Below are 23,516 nucleotides of genomic sequence, written 5' to 3' on the forward strand. Positions count from 1 at the left end.
CCGTTGGGGTAACATGTTTAATGTACGTGCAGGGCTGTTGGGTAGCACCACAAAGGCACTTGCGTTGGCTCTTGAAGATCTGCAAACTTCTTTGCAAGGTGTAGGTGGCGTGGAAGTACCTACAGTGTATAGAGGATATCCATCAATTATAACCATCTCCTGGTAAACAGTATGTAAATCACCACCTTTTATGGTACACTCTGTTTCTCTAGTAATTCATGTCAATGGCCAGCCTGCCCTGGACCCAGTACAGAATCCATGTGTTTAAAAACTAGCTTGTTGAAATGAGTCTCTAAAATGATCAAGTGCCAGCATTCAGGCCAATGCTAAATCTGCTTAACACATTGGTAAGTTAACTGTTTCCTCTCTCTGTACGCTGTCTGGAATAGATGGGTTGCAGGCAGCTGCTTTTTATTAAAGTGAATTCAGGCATTGCATAAAATAAAAGGGTGTGCTTATAGGGGTGTAGTGATTCATAGCATATCGACGGGTCAGGATACTGTCTTTACATGATGTATCGTATCGTATCGTAATAGAGGTGCTGGAAGTATTGTTTGTATCCTGGCACCAGACCAAAGGCACAACACAGCTCATTGCAGTTCACCAAGTGGTTTTTGGATGAAGAGAAAGTGTGTTTTATAGTTGGTATGAATGCATACTCTCTCTATCTCCATCGTTAAATGATTGTTTGATCTTCTCATGCATCATACATGACATAGCCCGTCAGGACCATCCTGTGTATTGAGATACATATCATATCATGATATTAAGGTATTGTTATACCCCTAACCCTTACTGTGCTACGAGTTTCCCCAGTTTGTAGGGAGGCTGTGGGCTGGTGCTATAGACCCTGTTGAGAGGAGTCAGGTGATTCCTGCATTATAAAAGCAGAGCATCCTTGCTTTAGAAATTACAAACCTGTTATTACCAGAGCTTCGATAGCTTCTTCTGTAATTAACACTTTAATTGAGTTACCAGATATGGTTTTTGGTTCTCCAGAAAACACTACTTAAAATACTAGGAAGACTCTTTTCTGATAAAGAAACCAATCCAGGCTTTGTATATATTAGAACTGAGCTCTAGGCCTCCAAAGGATAACATAGGATGAAACAATTGCTGTCAGTTTCCGTTCAGAAGAAAGTGTTGCTCCCTGCTGCACGAATAGGGGATGGAAGCTGTCTGGTCCTTTGTACAAGTTTATTTTTGCAAGGTATTTTTTTGCAGCTTTACCATGCTTTTTCCTGTGGTTATACTACGCATTTACCATAGTTTACCCTGGCTTGCCATGTTTATTAATATGCTTTACCATACCTCGCTATTATTTATGCTTTACCATGCTTTCACTGAGATGTATTACACTTTGCTATGCTTTTACTATGGTAAACTTGTATAAGGGGTTAGCTGATTTTCTGATTAATTGACCCCATACATGAAATATACAAGGATGCAATGCAAGACTGAAAATTACTGCAAGCACCTGACTTTTTGTCTGCTTTAAAAGCCCTATGATTCGGATTATGAAACTCCCTAGCCTGCAAAACCCTAAGGAACGTCTAACGCATTTTAAAAATGAAATCCGAATGCTTTGTTGGACTCGGTAGTGAGTTAATAGATTTCAGATGCACTGTGAATATACTCTCTGAAGGAGTAGGTGTGGATCATCTCATTCTGCATAAAGAACAGCTGCTGTTTGCTCAAGGTAGCTTTCTTTTTAAATACACGGTAGCAATGCGTTTCTTTTGAAGTTTGTTTTCTTCTTAAAACCTTAAGGGAAGGAATTTCCTCAGCTCTAAAGGAAACTGTCTGCTTCCTTCGAGTCTAAGTTAAGCTCTTTCTGAATTCCTGCAGTGAAATAAAACCATACTTCTAAAAGGAGCCATACCCACTTTCATCACACAGGAACTTGTTTGGGTTGGACCGGCTTGATCCAGAATTTTTTTTTTTTTAAGAAAAGCATTAATTTTAGTTTTATACAAAAATATTTTTCGTTGGTGGGTTCACTACATTATTCCAGTTTTGATCCTTCTATACACTGTCAGAAGTTTGTTGTACAGTACATTTAAAAGGTCATTTCAAGAGTACTTGCTTCAATGGCTGGTTTCACAGACGCTGATAAGCACCAGTCTTTAACTACTTAATGTTACTTGATGTAAAATAGTCCCAGATTCGTACTCATCAGCTCTGTTAAACCAGATGCAAATGCTTTTTTTAAACCAGTGGGATTAAAATATATATAATTAAACAGCAGGTATTTAGATCATTAAAATTGTAGATTCGGATACCCTTCTTTTATAATTCCCTTACCAGGAGTGGAAATAAGACTCCCATTACATAGCGGTTTGATCCATTCCTGGTTTTACAAGGAGTTTAATAAGACACATTTCACCTTGTTACCTTTACACTGTGCCTAATCAAGCTCAGAGTAAAACCTGGAATGGGTGAAGCTGCTATGCAGTCTAATTTCTATTCCTGCCCTTACATTTTTTGGTGTTTGCAATCAGTTCCGGATGGCTCTGGGTTCAGCTGCTCCAGCACCCTCCCATTTTTCCATCTCGGAGGCGACACTAGGACAGCTGTCTAATGCTTGCCTGGGGCTTGTCTGAGCCCTTCGCAGCTCTGTGTTTATCACAGCAGCGTTGCTGTATTCCCCTCATAACTGCCTCCAGTCAAGCAGTCCATCCAGGACGGTAAAAAAACCTTGAATTTCCTCTTGCAAATTCCACCTAGCCTCAAAGCACCTTAAATTTAGAAAAATCAATTATATAGCAGATGGTCAATAACTAAAAGCAGCATTAAAACCTTGATTCATTGCCTTTTAGTCGCTCAGGAAAGTGTAGCGCACACGTGCCAGAGTAATTCTGAAATCGGGTAAGAAACTGAATTGCTTTGGCAGGAGCGACGGTAACCTAAATAGTGTCTTAAAGAAAGAGACGTCTTGCCTGTTTCAAGCTCTCTTTTACAGTGGCGCTGCCAATTTTCAAGTAAAAATGTTTTGGGTTTCTTAGTTTATTTTAAAACCTTTTCAATGGGCTAGCGTTTGTGTCGCAAATCGTACACAAGCTTTCAGACCACATGTGTACCTTCATCAGGTGAAAACATTAAGGGCTAGATTCTGTAGCGCACCCACTTACCCAAGGTAACATTCGATAGTGCAGGATTAGAGATAATCAGGGTCTGTGAAACCAACCATTAATGTTTAGTGAACTTTCACTTTGCATACCGTTGTGCACAGTAAACCGTATAACTGAACTGAGGAAAACAAAAAAAAAAAAACAGTTCTTTCTTGGGTGAATAGCTTGAGCTGATTTTGTAGGTACATATGGAAGCAGGGTCACTATGTTAGTAGATAGCTTTAACCCACTGGAACATTTATAACAGCCGTTACCAAGAGATTAGACAGTTCCTTCCATTTATCTTCTTAATGTGGCAGCAATGCAGAGTGACGAGCAAGGGAACCGAAGCTTGGTACGAATAGTGTTCTCAGGCCTTGCCAAGAAGATTACACATCATGCACATATTGATCATAAGAGTGTCCGATCTACACTGTCACAGCTCCAACAATTAATAAAGAGCCAAAAAACTCAGCGGATACCTGGGTTTAGGGGTCCCCCAGTCTACCTGTTAAAGGAATGATTACCCCCCCCCCCTCGTACAACGTGTCTTATGTGCTTGATACTTCAATGTTATATATGTGATGCATGCTGTATACAAGAGGCTCAGTGTACTTGAGTTATACTGTTCTACAGAGTACACTATGGTGATATTGCTAGGGGTATACTAAAGGTGTGCTGGTCTAGGCTGCTCAGGCTTGTGCATTACATATAGATTGTGTCATTGTGGCAGGGCATAAGCCCTGCACTTGGGTTTCAGAGGACAGTGTAATAAATGTGTTGGACAGGGGGGTGGGGGCACACTAAAGAACAAAAAGGTTCCAGCCTCTGACCAACATTGGAAACGAAGGAACAGAAAGCCCCAATGTGGGTATCCTGTTAGGAGACAGATAGTTCAGTTGATTTGTTTAATTGATGTGCAATTAAACCAGCCACATGATTTAAAAGCCCCTGGCTCGGGCAGCCATGTTCTCAGTGTTTGCCCTCAAGCAGGAGAGGGTGTGTCTGCTGGGAGCTGATACCAAGCTCCTGTTATTCTTGCCTGTAAGAAAAAGATGTTTCTCCAGTGGGAGCTAGGCTTGTGTTTTCTCCTTTCCTTTTGTTTTCTTTATTCTTTTCAATAAAAGTGCTCAATTACATATAGTTGTGTTGTGCTTCCTGACACACACAGCCTGATCACTAGGGCCGCACCTCCACAGTTATACACAGAGTGTGCGTTATATTGTATACATTACGGTAGCGTGTGAGAGAATGCAAGGCCCCTTAACCCATGGAAAGAGGGGGTAGGCAGTTCCCATCACGGAATGACTTCCACCCCGGCCTCTGCACAGCTCCCTTCTCCACAGGCCACACTCCCTCACCCTCAGCTCAGACTGCCTTATAAGGTTCCAGACTGAGCTGCCAGCGGTTTCAATAACAAAGTAAAACTGCGCTCCAGAACTCGTATCGCAGCTCTCAGTGCAGAGACAGCAGTGAGTGACAGACAGGCTAACCAGGGCCCCATCCCTCTAAGGTGAATGTCCTCCCCGAGCTGAAGCACCCCACAGAGCCAGAGAGTAAAGATATCACTGCAGCTCCAGCAGGCGGGTATGCCTTCCCCATAGCACTACTTGAGGTTACCGTGTGCTTCTTTTATTGGGTAATATGTGTGTGTGTTTTTTTTCATTCAGGCTACTTCCCAAGTCAACACCACTGCACTGCCAGGACCTTATACAAGTTTCCACGGTAGATGTGCATGAGCAGTTTACACCCCATCCCTTCTGTCCAAAAAAACAAAAAACCCTACAGATGAATGTTTTTAAATGAACAACATTTTCCCATCCCCATTGATTACACTGTATAGTGGCTGGGTCTAGATCCTCTGTTAAGAGGATAATAGAAGTTAAAAACCACTGCATTTCATGTGTCACCTGTTACAACCCAAGCCTTCAGCTACAGTATGTGACCCTTTTTTATTGAATAGTTATCATTTTTAGATTGTATTTCAAAATTCACAGGATAACTATGGATCACAGCCCATAAGGGAGTTCTGAATGTGTCGAACTTGCCCATTGAGAACAATAAACAGTGTTTTTGCTGTACTCACTTGCTCTCCAAGGGATATGTATTTAAAGTAGTGATCCATGAAAACTTCTGGGAGGTGTGGGATTGTGGGGAAAGACTGACTGAATATGAATGTGCCCGGCAAGTTTCAGGGAATAACAGCGACCAAGGAGCTATTTTTAGAGGTGAGGGTAACAGAGTGGAAAAAAGGAGGGATCTTTTAGTTGTTTTAAGTTGTGCTTTCCTCATTGTGCAGCTTCTATTTCAACTAATATTTCCAGAGAGAAGCTCAAATATTTATTGTACTGGAATGAGAGAACAAGTGCCAAGAACAACGCGGGCAGTGACGGAATGGGTCTTGGGCCTGTGAGGAATCGATTCACATTTTAATAATACAGTACCCAAGAGAGGGAGGGCAGTATTAAACAAATCCTAAACAGAAATTATCTTGTTAGGGAAAGACCATTAACCTGTCCCTCTACAACACTCTCTCCTTAGTGGATTTACGAATATACAATCACATACAAAGTGGATCTTAAGAAGAATAATACTACATTAATTAAGGCAACTGGAATATTTTACAGTCATACCAAATTGCCTTTTAACCAGCCAAAGGTGCTAAAATGAGGATGTAATTGAAACCAAATAGGATGTGCACTATTCTAGCAAAAATTGCCTCTGACGTGACCCTTCAGTGACTGCTGTGCAACACTGATATGTGTCCCCGCCTCCCGTTTCAGTCTCTGCTCAAAACTGCTGATTCTCCCTCACAAAAAGCGGAGTTCTGCATTCTCATGTCATCAGTCTAAATCCGGACATGCGTATTGACCTAAAAAACTGGGTGCTCGTTTTTCACATATAGGTTTCAAACCTGATCTCGTCTGGGCTCGCCAAACACCTTCGCAGTTAGAGGATGAAAATATTCAGTCCTGAAATGATTCCAGGTGACTTCAAAGCGCTTGTGGTCGGATAAGAGCGCCTTTATTGAATCAGAGTCTTATTTGGAAGCTGCAGAACGAGGAGTGCCCACAGAATACCAGGTCTGTACCTGGCTATGGCTGACATTCAGCTCCATTGGGGGGGCTGTACAAGACAAGTATTGTTGTGTATCTGATTTAAACTGGCAGGTAATGAAATCCATTGGTTCTTCCTGATCCCTTGCATCTATTGAGATGCAGGGTCGGGGGACTGTTACTTATGAATATTATTTAGGATCTGTGTTTAGTTGAACCCTGATGGAATAATTTCAGACTCCCATTGCATAACAGTTCAAGCCTTTCTAGGTTTCCCATGCTTGAATTATTAAAATGTTACTAATATTTAACCACATTCTGCAATGTCCTCAAGATAAAAGTTTGATTGTTTTTTTGAATGCACATAATAATTGGAATACATCTTCACAGTAGTTGTGTAGTACATTTCCATGCTGATAGTGCAGTTTTATCCCTTCGTGGGAACCACCGGCCTACCATTTTCATGTCCGACTGATGTTTTTGTTTAGTTTCGTGAAAGTTTGCTCTCTTTGTACAGTTTAGCATGAAGCTTTAACAAACTGTTTCAACAATAAATTTTGATAACAAGGCATACTGGTTTTAAGATATACAGCTTTAATTTGTAATACTTTGTTTTAAGTAAATCAGTGATGATTATATTTTATATAGAGTAAAGTAAAAGTAATATAACAATAGCTTGGTTTTAAAAAAAAAATATGTATTTGATTTGCTAATTGACTAATTTCTTAATCAGAAACAGAAACATTGTTATACAGAAAACAGTACAAAGTACCAAAAAACAACAAAATGATGCTGACTTCAGAGCTTAGCTGCTGTATTTATTTATTTAATTTTAATTTCTTCAAAATCAATATAAAATGTCAAGATTTTTATTTATTTAATTGATCGGGTTTTTCCAATCACAATCAAAGAAAAAACATTAAAGACAGAATGTAACATATGAGATTCGCGTCTCTTCAAGGTTGAGTGATGAATAAGTAAAAACTATAGCGGGAAGTCTTAACCCAGTAAGTGCCATTGTTCTCATTTCACAACAGGCTATTTTGTCATTTTTTGGAGCATTTTTAACTGGCTTCTACCTGTTATTTCATTTTCGCTTTAACTATATTGTTATGATAATTTTGTTAACCAGAAAAGTTACGTCTAAATGTAACTGTTCATTCTGCAAATATAGCCCTTCAGATGCTTATAAAATTAAAACTGAAGCCTAAAAATGATACATTTCTTTGTGTTTGCCTGCCTACAGTGATGATAAAGCTCCATTTTCTGAACTTCATAGCCAGTGTGACTTGTCATTGGTCTAATTACAGGCACGTATTAACTTGACTGTCCTCAAAATAGGAAGGAGTAGTTTGTAGCCAAAATGAAGGATTACATTTTTTTTTTTCTGTGAAGCAATGTTGATATAGAATGTATCAAATGACAAATTCAGATTTTCAAAGAAAAATGTATTTGGTACTTAATGGGTTAAACTCTCTGAATCTCCAACAAGCTGTTCAGAAGCGATTAAGACCCTTACAGTTAAGAGTACAAGTAGCGAGCAAGCAGCTGAGAGTGTCAGTCCCTGTCTGTATTTCCACATTGCTCAGCTGCAAACGTACAGGGAGGGAATGTCTAGCTGGTACAAGCAAGCACCTGTACATCAGTCTTCATGTACACTGGCATGCGTTGTATTAAAAATACTGTACAGCTATGGCCAAAGGTTTTGCATCACCTAGAATTTTAGGATTGAGACATAATTACAAAAAAAAAACAAAAAAAAAAAACAACTATATATTCATAATTTAGATCTTTTATTTAACATATTGCAATCAAATTAACTAAAATAAATGATATCACAAAAGTCTAACAGAAGCCATAATAGTACTACAGTATTTTATATTAGATTTCAAAAAGTCAAATTATTCAATTGGTCATTTTTTCGTATAGAAAACTACCAAACAGTATGTAATTCAATATGTCACCGTAACATTATTCAGCAGGTTTCATTCGACTTTAGTTAATTTTATAGGGTGATGCAAAACGTTTGGTCATAGCTGTATGCTACTTTGCTATACCTTCTATCCCTCAATTGCCTGTACAAATCTGGAAAATAAATTGAGCAGTACGCTGTAAAATAAGCATGGTTGTTCTAAGAACCAGAAGAATACATTGTCATTGTGTACCATGGAATTCCAAACAGACATGTGACTCTGTGTCTCGGGGTCCCATAGAACAGCGCATCCCTCTATCTGTGGTCAAACCAGAGCCAAAATCTGAGATACAAACACTGAGCAACTGAGGCAAACAAAAGACATGCTTAGCATTGCATTTCATACAGCCCTGCTGTGTATCTAGACACAGCAGGGCTGATTGTGTGCTGGGGCTGTGTTTGTTGGTTAGGACGCGCAGCTGTACTCTCCAGCTCATTCTGAGCAGTCAAGGATGTGAAGACACAGGTGTGTGTTTTAGTGGCTCGTTTCTGTAGAGATACAAAACTATAGGAATAATCTGTCCTTGAAACAAGACCAGAAGCAGAGCAACCTAATGTAGTTCACCCAGTACATTTTGTGTGTTTGGTTGCTGTGGCTCTCAAGCAGGCATTTCCCTGTGTGCAGTACAGCGCAGCGTTGGACGTATCAGGGCTTTATTTGCAGTAAACTGGGAATAAATATGGGACTAGATTTAAGTGTGAGGTTGTATAAAGTCACTTTGCAGTGCTGTTCTTCCGTGACCAGAGGGCAGCAGTCTGCTGAGCCAGCAGAATGTAGATCTCACATCATCTCACTGTAATACTGCCCTGAGGGGGTTGATACCCGTACATGCAATTCTATACCCCTGTTCATATCCCCACACTTCAGCTGAGTTTATCAAACTAATAATTGTGCTCCACTGTCTGAATAATGCTCAGTTCATCTAATAAAGTTCAGTTTCAGGGTTATTTCTAGGTTTCCTGCAGTATTTTTGACCACAATTTCTACATTTCCCCCTGATAATAAAAAACCTAAACCAACAAAACCTTGGCGTCTGAGATGGTCCACAGTCCTGCGGCTCTGTGAGCCCTCCCCCATTGTTTACTGTTCTTTCCTTCACAATGTGAACATTTGATTTAACAAACCAAGAAGCTCCAGGAATAGCTGCACAGGAACACGTAGCTGTATGGGAAACACATTCCTTGTAAAACCGACTGACCTTTCTGCAATGTCATGGGTAGGCAAGGCCCATGGGCAGGCAAGGCCAGACATCACAAGCGCTTCTGAACTATCAAAAGCTCTCCTCTCACAGCATGGCCTCACAGTGAGTTAGAAAGGGCTGGCCTTTCTTATTTGTTTACCAAACGGCGGAGTAATAGAGTCCACAAGCCAGTTTGCCTCTAGGCCCTGACATCAGCTTTTTAAATCTAGCAGCTTCTAGGTAAATACCTCATTAAACGAGGCATTTAAACAGGGTAGGAATCCAGGGTTTTATAATGCACAGCCTGGTGCGCCCTCAGAGTGGCTGCTCAGAATCACTGTGCTGTGCATGTCCTGGCTTAGTGTAAGTAAGCATTCTCCACTCTGAGTATCTTTCCAGGGCTTGTGTGCATGTCAGAAATTAACTGTCCATTTCCCTGCCATAATCTGACCCCTGCCAAGTTACATTTTTGAGTCTTGAAAGCATGTGGTTTTAGTTTGCGACCACCTAATTGCTAAATCCCTCTAATTTTGTGATTTATTTTGCGTTGGATCACAATTTCACTGAGCTGACAAGCTGCACAAAATCCAGCGTTCACCAGTCTGCTGCTTGGTTGTTTTGGGAGGGGGGGTGGGTTGCAGATCGGGATGCTGAAACGTAGGCTTTATTGACGATTTAATTCCTGTGTTTATCCCAGTTATATTGAACCATTAGGGGGCAGTGTGAGCCACCTCACAAAGAAAGGCCATTTTGAAATGAACAAGTGCAGAACTTCAGAAACTTGAGCACTATGTAAATGGTTTAATATTATACACATCTTATTAACTGGATATTATAACCTAAAGTAACTCCTGAAGATCCTATTAAATCTCTGTAGGGAGAATTGGTGTTTTAGATAATCGTTTAACTCAGTTAACACGCTTAGCTACAAATTTCTCCCAAACGAGTTCAAGATCGCAGAGGAAACAATTGCACATTAAAACATGCAACACTGTTATGTCTTAACACATTAATCTCAGTAAGCAATAACCTCTCTGCTTCAGTCTAGCTATCAATTACATGTAAAAGCTAGCATACATTAATTGTCTATAATGTGCCTTTCAATAAGAACTGATAATATTCTTTAAGGCAGCAGGTATAATAATAATATGAATATGCGAGCAGGATAACTGTTTGAGGAAATATGAGTCGGTAAATAAATTCAGTGAATTCTAATTATAAATTCAGTGAATTCTAATTAATGGGATATTGCGAAATCGTAATCAGTTCCTTATCAATCTGTTGTTAAAATGATATATCCTCTAATTAAAACCATGGCACAAAATACATTTTTTATTTTATTTATTTATTTATTTATTTATTTAAATTTAGTGGTCCCCAATTTAGTAATGTCCAATTATTTTTAGGCTCAGCCCACCACTACCACCCCTTCACTCGGGGAGGAGCGAAGACAAACACACGCTGTCCTCCGAAGCGTGTGCCGTCAGCCGTCTGCTTCTTTACACACTGCAGACTCACCATGCAGCCATCCAGAGCTACAGCGTCGGAGGACAACGCAGTCCTGGACAGCTTACAGGCAAGCCCGCAGGTGCCCAGCCAGACCACAGGGGTCGCTGGTGCGCGGTGAGCCGAGGACATCCTGGCCGACCTAGCCCTCCCTCCTCCCGTCCTCGGTCGGCAAAGGAATAGCCTGGACTCGAACCGGTGACGTCTAGACTATAGGGCGCATCCTGCACTCCACGCGGAATGCCTTTACTGGATGCGCCACTCGGGAGCCCCACAAAAGATATTTTAACACCAATTAATTTCATTCTTTAAGAAGCATCCAGCACCACTTGCAATTCAATAGCTCACTATGTTATTCTCTTTAAGTTTAGCTATTAAATTCCTTTCATTAAATGTTAAACTAGACTCTTATGTTTGAAAAGCCCTCCTGACCACACACCAAGTCTAGTTTCTGTGAATCTTTTTATTGTTTAGTTTCATTTGGAATTCTTCATTTGTTTCTCAGTTGATTTGGTAGCAGGGTGGGGGTGCAGTCCGGTCAGGCTTATTCCATAAGAAGAATCCCCTTGTTGAGCTTTCCATTCCGGTTAGACAAGCCAGTCTCTCGCTGTAGAACTGTCCTTTCCCAGTCAGATAGCTCACTTATTTAATTTGTTTTCTTCAATGGCAATCCAGTTAATGGAGCTCTTTTTAAATCCTTTAACAATATTTGAGTTTTCTTCCCAGTTTATTGAATCATTCAGGGTGCTTTCTCTAGGTTATTTGCAGCTGGAGTTCCAGTTGTTATTCACGACTGTTAATTTCTTTGACTGACGGACCAAACTCAGTGAATCAAAGAAACACGCTTTCCTGACCTCGAAGTTACTTAAAACTTGCATACATATATCTAATTTCTTACAATAGCTCCATTGAATTAGGGGCTTCAGCACCTGAGATTCATAAGGAGTCACTGTTAGTTGAGCAGTGGGCCTCACTTTATCAGTGTTACTATAGTTACCGAGCTACTCCTACTCCCTTTCTCATCTTGTTACAATTTGGAGGTGCAGTGCAATTCTAAATACGTCTAACCCAAAAGAACAGGGGCCTTACTTCATCTCTCTGGTTGTCATAGAGATGAGTCTAGCTGGCCTTCAATTCCCTTTTTTGTAATTTCTAGGTGCTGGACTCTTTAGAAAGATGCTGGACTCTTTAGAAAGGTACTGGGCTCTTTTTACCTGTTTGTGGTCCTACATATATATGATAGTAGTGTCAGCACAGTGTTGAGTTTAAGGGTTTAACCATTAGCCTTGAGTCAGACATTTAAAATTGGGCGTAAACAAAATGATAAACAACTGTAAAAGCCATGTGTAATGGACAGTGTTGTAATACATTGCCGTTCCGGATTCTGTCTTGTCACCTGTTGGTGAGATGAGGTTGGGGGCTCTAAAGCCATGAATGCAGATGAGCCCAGCTCTTTAGCACTGTGGTTAAGACCCTCCATTGCGTTGCGCGAGGTCCCTGGTTCGTGCCCAGCCTCCACCCTGTTACGGATGCATGTGAAATATAAAGGGTTGGCATGAAGTTGCTTGGCTTTAGGTGTATTGATACATGCTGTGGCTTATCTAGCTGGTGTAGAGTTCTGCATTGTGGTACCAGCACTGAATGAGCCAATGCAATTCACACATTCTCAAAAGGGATTATTTTCCAAGCATGGTAACTTGAGTTGAGTAAATCCTCTGCTGATAAAGCTCGGGGACTAAAAAAAGTAAACCACATTTCATGCAGATTTCCTTCAGCAACGACATCACTTATCGGAGCCAAACAAAACATACATTTAAGCTGAGGTACAAAAACAAAGCAGATTTATACTTTTTCTAAATTGGTAACTGTAAAAGGTCTAATCAAGAATAAACATTACCTGGATTGGTTTCACAAACATCTGTCTGGAAGTGGTTTTCTTTCACCAATCAGCTGGCTACAATAGCAATATGTTAATACATTTTATAACTTGTAATTGTCTTTCAGTACAATTTCATATCACTAGCAAATAGGTGCACATTAAAATGAATTTACCGCATTTTGGAAGCAACCCCCAAAGTGAAGAAATAACAACTGTTGGCAAATTAATATTGCAATTTGTGCTCATGCATGTGCTTAACACATTGCACGTAGACCCCTTTTGTTGTCAGACCAACGATAATTTAAACTTGAAAATGCTGGGTGACGGAGTGAGACCTTGATTAATGAAAAGGCTGATGTGAGGAGATGGAATTAATTAGAGGTGATTGGAGCATCTTGAGTTAATCCATCTTTTTGTTTTCCTTTTCCTATCAGCCAGACAAAGACCATCTATCATGTATGAAGTACTTGGGCCTCATTTTTTTTTATCTGGATGCATGGTGCGACACGAGCCTGTGATGAGGCCAGTTAAAAATGACCTCTAGGGGTGCACTAGCGGCATTCACAAGTTATGATCAGGAGCACAAGTCTGGCACCTTCATTTCTTTCCTTCCTGTGTGCAGCCTTGAGTATAAGTGTACAACTCAAGTTGGACCGTTTTACCTGTAACACAGGAAGCAAACTTATAGTGTTGTGACAGGAAAGAATGAAATAAGAACATAGTGTAGATATACTGTGTGCCACGCTGTCTGCTTCACTGGCCGGTTTTGTAAGTGGTATTGGATGTTTATCATCTCTTTAATGTGATTCCCAGTCCAAACTGCTAATCTCATTGTCTGGCACCAATTAATCCAGAGAACGACTCCACACAAGCACAGCTGGTCTGCATCTATTTGGCTTGGCTGTACTCTGCTGCGTTTAGTTTGGACGAGGATAACTGCTCAATGAGTCATGGGCCTCTTTTGAACCAGGGCCCTAGCGGAGGATATGTGTTCCTCTGTAGCTGTACCCGTTGGGTTGCTGGCTTCATACTCGGTGCAAAACTGTATGGTTCTGTCGGTCTGGTTCGATCATGGGTATCATACAGGAAAGCAGGGTCAATCAGGTGAATTGTGGCAGATCCAAGTATTGTCACCGTATACAATTAAATTAGGACCAAACCTGATATTTTACTTACTTTCAAAGACAAAAATGCACTAAAGACCCTTATAAATATTTCCCATAGTAAAAGCATAGCAAAGTGTAATAAAGCACAGTGAATGCATGGTAAAACATAGGGAAGCATTGTAAAGCACAGAGAGGTATAGTAAAGAATATTAGTAAACATGGCAAACCAGGGTAAACTGTGGTAAACGCATTGTACAGTATAACCATGGGAAAGCATGGGAAATGTGCACAAATACAATGGTACACTTTTATAAGGAGAGACTCGCATACAGTGTTAGTTTTGTCAAAGTCCCCTTTTTTACTGACATAAACCATTTAGATCAACTGAACAGACCCTGTGAACTCAGTAATAAAAGCTGCAGCTGCCACAGTGTGCAAACCTCACATCTCAGACACCACTTGAAAAAGCGACCGGTTTATTTACCGGTTATATAAACCAGCCATTCGATCTGATATGCCATTCCCTTTGCAGCATTTCTGTTCAGGCATTCCGTTGTGTTTCACAAAGACTTCCATTTCTTTTTGGTTTTACACAAAAATACAAAACACAGTGATAGAGTTGACCTCCCCAAACTGTGTCGCGGTGTGTTCTGCTCGCCGCGCTGTTCAGAGCTCTTTACAGCCATGTCAGGTTAGATATGCTATGATGGATAATACCTGGTGCCATTATAAGATCCTGGCCGCAGCTCTGCTGAATTATGACAGCAGAAGGCATTCATTGCTGGCAGCGCGATATAACAGGTGTGAAAGCGAAAAGCACTGTACAGAGTCCCACTGGTCAGCCATGCTGTGACACAATAGTAGATGATCATAACAATACATGTGATTTAAAGTTATTGCACTGTAGCTCACAAAATAATTGCATACATCTTACAGCACAGCATACATGTTGTCCACTTCTTTTCACTATGTAGGTATGCAGGTTTTGAAAGAGACTATTGATATAGTAAACATGTCTTTTTTACATGTCTATCTAGTACAACACTTGGTTGAGAAATCTCTGTTTGCAAGCCATGCTTTCAGTTAGTGTTGCACTTGCTAGGTTATTTCACCTGTAGTGTGTAAAAATGCCCCCACCACTTCAATGGCTTCTTTCCTGCCATTAACCAAGCCATTGCTTCCCTGATTGACTGACATGTTTTATGACCTGCTTTGACCCAGAAGAGATTTTTAAGTGATTTTTACATCTCCTTTAAAAACATATCTCTTTCAAAAGGCATTTCTTGGTACATTGCCTTAAGGTTGTGAATTGATTTTTAAATAGTTGACCAACAACAAAAATTCATAAAGGTATATTTTTTTGCAGCATCATAATAATAATAAAAACACTATCTATTGTGCAGCTGGTTGCCTGATCTTCTGCTACAGATTTCCTTTTAAATGGATGTTTGAACACACAGCGTGCCATGCAGGTTACATTTCACAATTTTTTAAGAACAGTTATTTGATTAACCCTCTGTAACAATAAGCTTGTACAGGACTCGATTCATTCATTTTAACTTAATGTTTCCGTTCTGTGGGATAAGCAGTGTATGCGACTGGTCTTATAGGAATAAATGCCCAGTAAAGTAATACAGAGTGGCCTTAAGGTAATGTAGTAGTGCTCAGTCCTGTGGAACTGTGATGGATTATGTCTGGGTGCGGTGGTATGGGGTTGCATTTAGGTAATAGGACTCAATCCTGGAAAGCTTGTCAAATCCTTCCTTCTGGGTTGCAAATCCTGTTGAATTAAATAGAACCAAACAGGCTTTCTAATACAGCTGGTCCATATTGCAGCGTGACCGTCCCCTCAAAACAGAGGTCTGTGGATATCTTTTTTTAAATAGATCAAGTTAAAAAAGCAACTTGTTTAGATTCACTTAGCGTCATTTTCATTCTCAGACATCCTGGTGTGTTATTAAACAGCCCATGTGGCTTGAACAGAGCCCTCAGAATCATGTCTAAATAAGTACATCAACCAGAGTGTAACCACTAAAGGGTTAAGTCATTTAATAAAAAAATGATATTGAGGGATAAAAAAAATTTATATATATATATGACAGCCAGTAGAGTTACAGCTACCAAACTAATAGAGAACAGGCCGCGTGAGCTGTGCGCTCGCATTCCCAGTGCTGTCAGCCTGATCACTATCTCGTCAGTTATGAGATGAGAATAACCAGCTGTGTAACAGCCGTCTTCACGTGATATCAACGGTCTGAACTAGATCTGTGTGGACTTGGGCAGGGCTGGACTAACCACAGTGTCTTGTCTGACTAAATGTTCCACTGTCAGCCCCTGATTAACAAACATCTGAGACTAGAGAGAGCTCATGCTTGGAGGCTGTGGGGCTGTTTGCTTTGGTCCACTCCCTGCACCACTCCTTTACTGACCTTTACTTAAACTTACAATACACTACACCAGTGACATGGCTAGCATGGGGTCTCTCCCCAGTCGTCTCTTTCACCCGTGATATTTCTGCCCCTTCACTGAATTGTCCTTGATTAGACTGACGAAGACACCCGCCAAAACGTTTGTCTGCCTGATGTAGTTCTTCCAAAGTTTTACCAGGACACATAATTCAATTAAGCAGCTTCCTCTATTGTATTTATTCATCTGACAATGAATAAACGCCAGTGAAAGACAAGTGAAAGAAGAACCCAAGTGCTGTCTTGTTAAAGACTGATGTCCTGGTTTTAATTTTAATTTTTAACCCTATAAGGTACCAGGGACATGTTAGTCCAACAAATAAAAATGACGCTAACTTTCATATTTTTGCAATGAGGTGCAAGAAACAGAGTTTAAAATGTACAGCCTGGTTGGATCTGGTCCTCCAAATTGTCAGTTTCCTCTTCGTGACACTAGAGTCACTCTTAAATGTATTTTAAGAAGAAACCGTTGGAACAAGCGTTCAATTCCTTGTGTACCTTAGGGAGTTAAAAATGCTTTTGTAAAACCTGAATCTATTCACACTTCATTGTGGTTAAATACAAGACCATGTTCAGTTCAATGATAAGAGTCCGTACCAGAAGTGCCTCTGCTTTGTCTTTTTTGATAATTACATTTCTCCATAGAGTTAGGATATTGAGGTTTGTTTTGTGCACCTGCTGTCATTGTGGTAGCATGGCTTGGATTAGACGTCTGCTCGGACTAGCGCCATTACGATTAGCAAGAAAGTACTGTAGTGAGAGCTGGAGGAAAAAAAAATACTGAATTATTCTTAAAAATGAATGGAACTGGCTGTGCATCATTTAGAAATGAGCATGGATACTTCTCTTATAGAAATTTAGTGGTCAACTTTTTACATTCTAGTTGAAAATAAGCCCAGATCAGCCTATTGCAGTTTAACACACTGTTATAAAATGTGCTCCTAAAACTACTTTTGTAATGAAGCAGAAGCCACATATGTATTTTCTGTAAATTAATGTTAAGAAACCCTGTAATGCAGGGGCAATCAAATCTCAATGCAAGAGGAAACGTACTATAGGCTAATGTACTGTAAAATGAATTGCCATGTTTTTTAATGTAAAGCACCCATACCCAATACCCCAAATATCTCTGTCAGGACTGCTCTTAAACATAAATACCATTTTACAGTGCTGTTTTCTATATCAATACCTGCCACTATATTTCCAAGACAGTATGGTTTTGCTGTACACGCTCACTGACTCCATAAACAGCACCCTTACATTTTAATTCAATAAATGCACAGCAGAAGTTGTGTTCTTTTGATGCTATCTCTGTGTGTTTACACTAGGTTGCTAAGTAACGTTTTAAAGCCACTTCTTTGTTGACTGGCTGAGATGCCTGGTTTGATACTGTGCGTTCACTCATAGAATTAACGCTTCAATGTTAGATGCAGGAGCGTATATATCTACATCATCATATGGAAGGAAACGTAAATGGATGGAGATGCATATGGATCACATTAGTTTACTGTAAAGCTACGTCTTAGTTGGTGCTTATCTTGGCGAGAGCCGAGTTCAAATCAGCATGAAGTTTTAACATCTACTCTCGTGTAATGGAAATCTAGTTTCTTCATGTCACATGTTGTTTTCTGATGAGTGTTGTTTGTTCTGTCTCTTGACATTGCAGGCGGAGTTCTCTGAGATTAACCTGGCTGCCTATGTGAATGGGGGATGTATGATAGACATGCAGCTCGTCAGGAATGGCACTAAAGTGGTCCGGTAAGATCAATGTCACTTCTCAACGGCACAGACACAATGCAGTGTCAGGTGAGATCAATGTCACTGGAATAGCACAGACACAATGCAGTGTCAGGTGAGATCAATGAACAGAAATAAAGGTATACCAGTCATGAGACTAGTTTTCAAAGCTTTTAGCTCATTTAAATATCATTTTATTTACTGAATAGATAAAAACTAGGGATATTAAAAAACTATATTTAAAAAAAAAGCTTGTCACGGACAGGGCTGTGTGCTGCACCACTGTGATGCATTTTGAGCCCTGAAGTGATGCTCTGTATAACTGCTTTTGCAAACCAGCCTGGCTCTTTTATGCAATGGAGAGAGACTCGCTTGAGTATGGTGACGGGTTCTTGCCTTGCCTCAGCTTTTATTTCTGGTTTGGGAACTTGGTTGTTTTTTCCTAAGGAAAAAAATAAATTATATATATATATATATATATATATATATATATATATAGACTACTGCAATTCCCTCCTGGCTGGCCTCCCTGCGTCCGCCACCCGTCCGCTCCAGCTCATCCAGAACTCCGCTGCTCGCCTGGTGTTCTCTCTGCCTCGCTTCTCCCACGCAGCTCTACTGCTCTGCTCACTCCACTGGCTCCCGATCACCGCTCACATCCAGTTCAAGACTAGCCTACAGATGCCTTGACCAGACTGCACCCAGCTACCTCCAGACCCTCATCTCTCCCTACACCCCTACTCGACCTCTCCGCTCCTCTTGCACTAGAAGACTGGCTCTACCTCCTTTATGCTCCCCTGCCTCCAGAGCCCGCTCCTTCTTCACCCTCGCCCCGCAGTGGTGGAATGACCTTCCTATGGATGTCAGGACTGCCCAGTCCCTGACCACCTTCCAGCGCCTCCTCAAGACTCACCTCTTCAGACAGCACCTGAAGAACTCCTCTATTTTTTCCCCCTGGACACTTATCACTCTTCCTTAAATGTGCTTTACTTGCTCTTATCTGCCCCCTATTTTACTGCATTTAATCCTGTACTTTAGAGTACTGTAATCTGTCAAGTGTTATTTAATCTGTAGTATTTTGTATTTAATTATATCCTGATGCAACTATCACTGACACTGTTATCTGCCCCATTATTGAATCGTATTTTGTCATACTTGTACTTGCTAGAACCAAAGTCATTGTATTTATCTTGCTCTTAATTGTATTATTACTTGTACTGTGATTCTTGAAATGTATTTGTTTACGACTGTAAGTCGCCCTGGATAAGGGCGTCTGCTAAGAAATAAATAACATATATATATATATATATATATATATATATATATATATATATATATATATATATATATATATATATATATATATATATTAAGAAATCCACAAGGAAGTCCAGCAAGATTGATCTTAATTATTATGAGTACCTGTGACCTCCAAGATCACGCTATGATTTCCAATCCAAACAACAACAAAGACAAACTGAATGAAATACAGTACCATGTATGGAACACATGTATTAAACGTATCATTTGAAAGTAAATTAAATACACTGTCTTTCCTTTGCAAACTAGAAAGCAATGGCAAACGTGGCGACTTCATTGAAAGTTAATTACCATAAGACAGCTAAATTAGAAATGAAGTGTCTGAAAGCACAAGGTGCCAGTACTTCTGGGCACCACTTTATATACATACAACGTATCCAGTTGTAAACCTTGGTTATGACATTCTTTACCATTGAGAGGATCAGAATCTATGAATATACATGTACAGTATAATGGGACCGATCTGTCCTTAACCTATAAGTCCAAACAAGGTCTTGGTGATCTTTTTCACAATATTGCTGACCCTGATTTTGTGTTGACAGCTGTGATGAACATTTTCAACAAAACATGTGTGTCCTGATCTTTTGTTTGTTGAATTACTGTGTAGTTTCCGCAGTGGGTTGTGTGCCTCTCTGCTGGTGCTGTACTGTTGTATGGCCCACCCATTTTGCTCACAATAAGCCTGACACTATAAAAGGCAGGGGTTGACTGTACATTAACATATTGCTAGTGTATTCAGCCCTGCCCTGGATCGGTGTGGGACGTGACTGGGAGATTGATAGAGAATGCTGAACTTTGTTTATGTTGCTGTAGTGGGGACCTTTTTCTTCAAAACAGATAAACACAAGGTCTCCATCACACATCATGGAAGGAGCTAAAAATGTACATGGCTGTGACAGAGACAGAATGATTCTTAGTGATAGATCTCCCTGTCGACCTGTGAGGGCGCTGTGTAAAGGGAACAGAGTGCCCTGGACAGGATGGCCAGACAATTAATTCCCAGGGTTAGGTGGAAGTCGACCATCTAGAAAGGGAGCGGAACTACGGTACACCAAATCATCAACCCAGAAGGGAAGTGATGTGGCAGCAGCGGATTGGAGGAGCGGTTGCAGTCGTTAACCAAGGGGGTGTGATTGATGGTACATAAGGGGACGTAGCGAGGTGATTTGTTCCTTTTTTATGGTTAAGCTGAACTGGAAGGTGTATCGTGAATTTACTGTGAGTGTTTTGTTTCTTATCTCTGATGCATGTGGCATTATTGGGGAACTTTCCCTAGTTCTGAATAAAGTTCTGAGTCAATCGGCTACTAGAAACTCAATAATCAATCAATCAATCAATCAATCAATCAATCTTTATTTAATATAGCGCCCTTTGCAACAGGTTGCCACAGAGCGCTTCACATGGGCAAAACAAGAAAATATACATAGCAGTAAGCATTACAAGTAGACCAACAAATTAGTAACTACAATAAAATACATAAGTAGAATGAAATAATAAATGATAAAACATACAGTAAAAAGGCAATAGTAGTAATCATGTATATGATAGACTATAAAAATATGTCTTCAGCCTAGTTTTAAAAGCTGCCATAGTTGGTGACTCCCTTACAGAGACTGGCAATTTGTTCCAAGGGGCGTTTGCTGTAGGGGCATTCTATCCGAGGCGCATTATAACCAAGACCCTTATAGCAAGGGAGCACTATATTTAAAATCAATCCTAGATAATATTTATTTCAGTAGTTTTAATAGGAATTGGGTCTAATGAGCAGGTAGTAGGTTTTGCCTTAATAACTAGATTAGTTAAATCTAGTTGGCTCAATAAAGAAAAATAATCAAAAAACGTGTTTTGGTGTGGCACTACTCAAGGAAGTATTTGCGTCTGAGACATCGGATTTGCCCACAATGTTTGATATCTGGTTTCTTATATCAGCAGTATTGTTATTAAAGTGATTCTTAAAGTCTGCACTGTTTGCTGTTACTGAGGTTTTTGTAGAAGGTTATTTTTGCTGGTTTCCAAGATATTTCAGTGTCCAAGATATTGCTTAAGGTTGTGTTATAATTATCTAGTAATACTTCAACTGATTCTGAATGGACAAGTGCTGAGGTGGACCATGCATACAAGAATTCAGCAGCGGTCGTGGAATTTAGGGACCGAGTTTTGATAAAGTGTTCCTGGGGGTTTATCGGACTGGGGCGTATTAATTAAAAAATAATAGAAGAGTGGTCTGAGATTTATGGGGTAGCACGATTAAGTTTTGGATGTCAAGACCACAAGTAATAACTAGATCAAGTGTGTGAGTAGAACCAGATACATGCCGAGTAAAGCCCACAGACTCAAGTAAAACCTCTACATCAACATGTATATTAAAATCACCCAAGACCACAATTCTATCATGCTTGACAGCAAGGCTTGGTAAAGGTTTGCTAAACTCTGTCAAGAACAGAGAATAGGGACCAGCAGGCTGATAAATAATTACAAGCTGAAATGGAGTTGGACCACTAACCTCAAAAATGTGTGTAAATATACTGCTGGCCTATTTATACTGTGCAGTTAAATTTAGTTTATTCTACACTGCTAAAGTACACGCCTAATTAGAGAACCAGATTACCGTAAATGGCCTGTCAGAGGTTAGAAAAAGCCTGGATTTAGAGAGCAGGAAAGAACCAGTTTCAGTTCATTAGTTACCAAACAGATTGTTGGTGGTGAGTGCTGTATTTACATAAGGAAAAAGCACCCTTTACAGGTTTTAAAATCAGCAGCAGAGACATGTACCCGGCAATGAGTGTAAACCGTGGGAATAGCAAGCACTCATGGTAAAGCTGCCTTGCATTTTGTAAGTAATTAGAGGTTGTGCTTATAAACATATGAACATATCTGTATTAAACAGTTAATAGCTTTTTGAGATCAAAAACAAACGTGTCTAGATGTGGAGTTTAGTGACTGAAATCCTATATTTAAACATACAACAGCAAGCCTGCTTTGGAAAGGCTTTGTTTTTAAGTGGCCTGCCTATGTTGATCTCACAGTCCTGCAAACATGCACTTGACATTGTTGTTTTTTTCTCTTTGTTGTTCATAGCGATCATTAAAAAGTAAGTAGCGGGGTTCTGAAAAATATAACATTATACATCCCCACGTGTTGCTACAACTGTGTAAATAACAAGGAGGCTGTGTGGTCCAGTGGTTAAAGAAAAGGGCTTGTAACCAGGAGGTCCCCGGTTCAAATCCCACCTCAACCACTGACTCACTGTGTGACCATGAGCAAGTCACTTAACCTCCTTGTGCTCCGTCTTTCGGGTGAGACGTAGTTGTAAGTGACTCTGCAGCTGATGCATAGTTCACACACCCTAGTCTCTGTAAGTCGCCTTGGATAAAGGTGTCTGCTAAATAAACAAATAATAATAATAATGTTCTTTTCCTTGTTAACATGACAACTATTTACACTTTCAAAGCACTTTTCAAAATATCCACTCTAGTGCAGTGATAGTGAACGGATTATTGCCTACATTGTCAAACAGGTAACACAGCAATAACGATCCATGATGTGGTCTGGAACAGAAAACCCCAGGGCACTAGAGTGGCCATTTTGAAAAGGGCTTTGAAACAGACTTCAGAAGTTATAAGTGTAAAAAGTTGTCATGTTAACAAGGAAAAGAAAATGTACAGGTTTGTTATTTAAACAGTTGTAGCAACACGTGAGGATGTGCAAGGCTGTATTTTTTGGAACCCCCGCTACTTACTCTTTAAGCTTGTCGGAGAGCTTTTTTTATTGTTTAATATTCTACAGTCGCTCTTTAATTACGATCTGGCAGCTCCTGTTATTTAGGAAACAATTAACAAATACTGCTTAAAAGCTGATGCATACAACTGGAAGTGAAGTATAAAACTCATGCTCGTTTTTGAAGTTATTATGTACAGTTGATCCTGTATAAAAGTGTCTTCTCATAGCACCTTGGTTGGGTAAGAGGACCGCCAAGCGAGGCTGTGCAAAACAAAAAGACACTGTTATATCACAAGAGACAGGATCAACTGGACATACCCATTTATTAGAAACCATGTCGTCATTAAAAACAGAACACAATGCATGGTAATAGATGCCGTTACCCTTGTCTTTAGTCAGTGGGGAGTTTTGTGAATGGGGAGTTTACACGAGACAACATTATGGCAAAATAAGTTGTACTGGAA

General features: G+C 40.0%; 1 protein-coding gene across 3 annotated transcripts in view; it reads left to right on the forward strand.

The window, feature by feature from the left end:
* Nucleotides 1–23,516, forward strand: part of LOC117419743 (synapsin-3-like) — a 198,558-nt gene that overhangs the window by 40,539 nt on the left and 134,503 nt on the right. For all 3 annotated transcript variants that reach the window (XM_034926276.2, XM_034926274.2, XM_034926275.2), the window contains exon 4: nt 17,942–18,033. In XM_034926276.2, coding sequence (XP_034782167.2) covers nt 17,942–18,033 — 92 coding nt within the window. The remainder of the gene's footprint in view (nt 1–17,941; nt 18,034–23,516) is intronic.

Source organism: Acipenser ruthenus, chromosome 14 (assembly GCF_902713425.1).
Source record: "Acipenser ruthenus chromosome 14, fAciRut3.2 maternal haplotype, whole genome shotgun sequence".
Lineage (NCBI taxonomy): Eukaryota > Metazoa > Chordata > Actinopteri > Acipenseriformes > Acipenseridae > Acipenser > Acipenser ruthenus.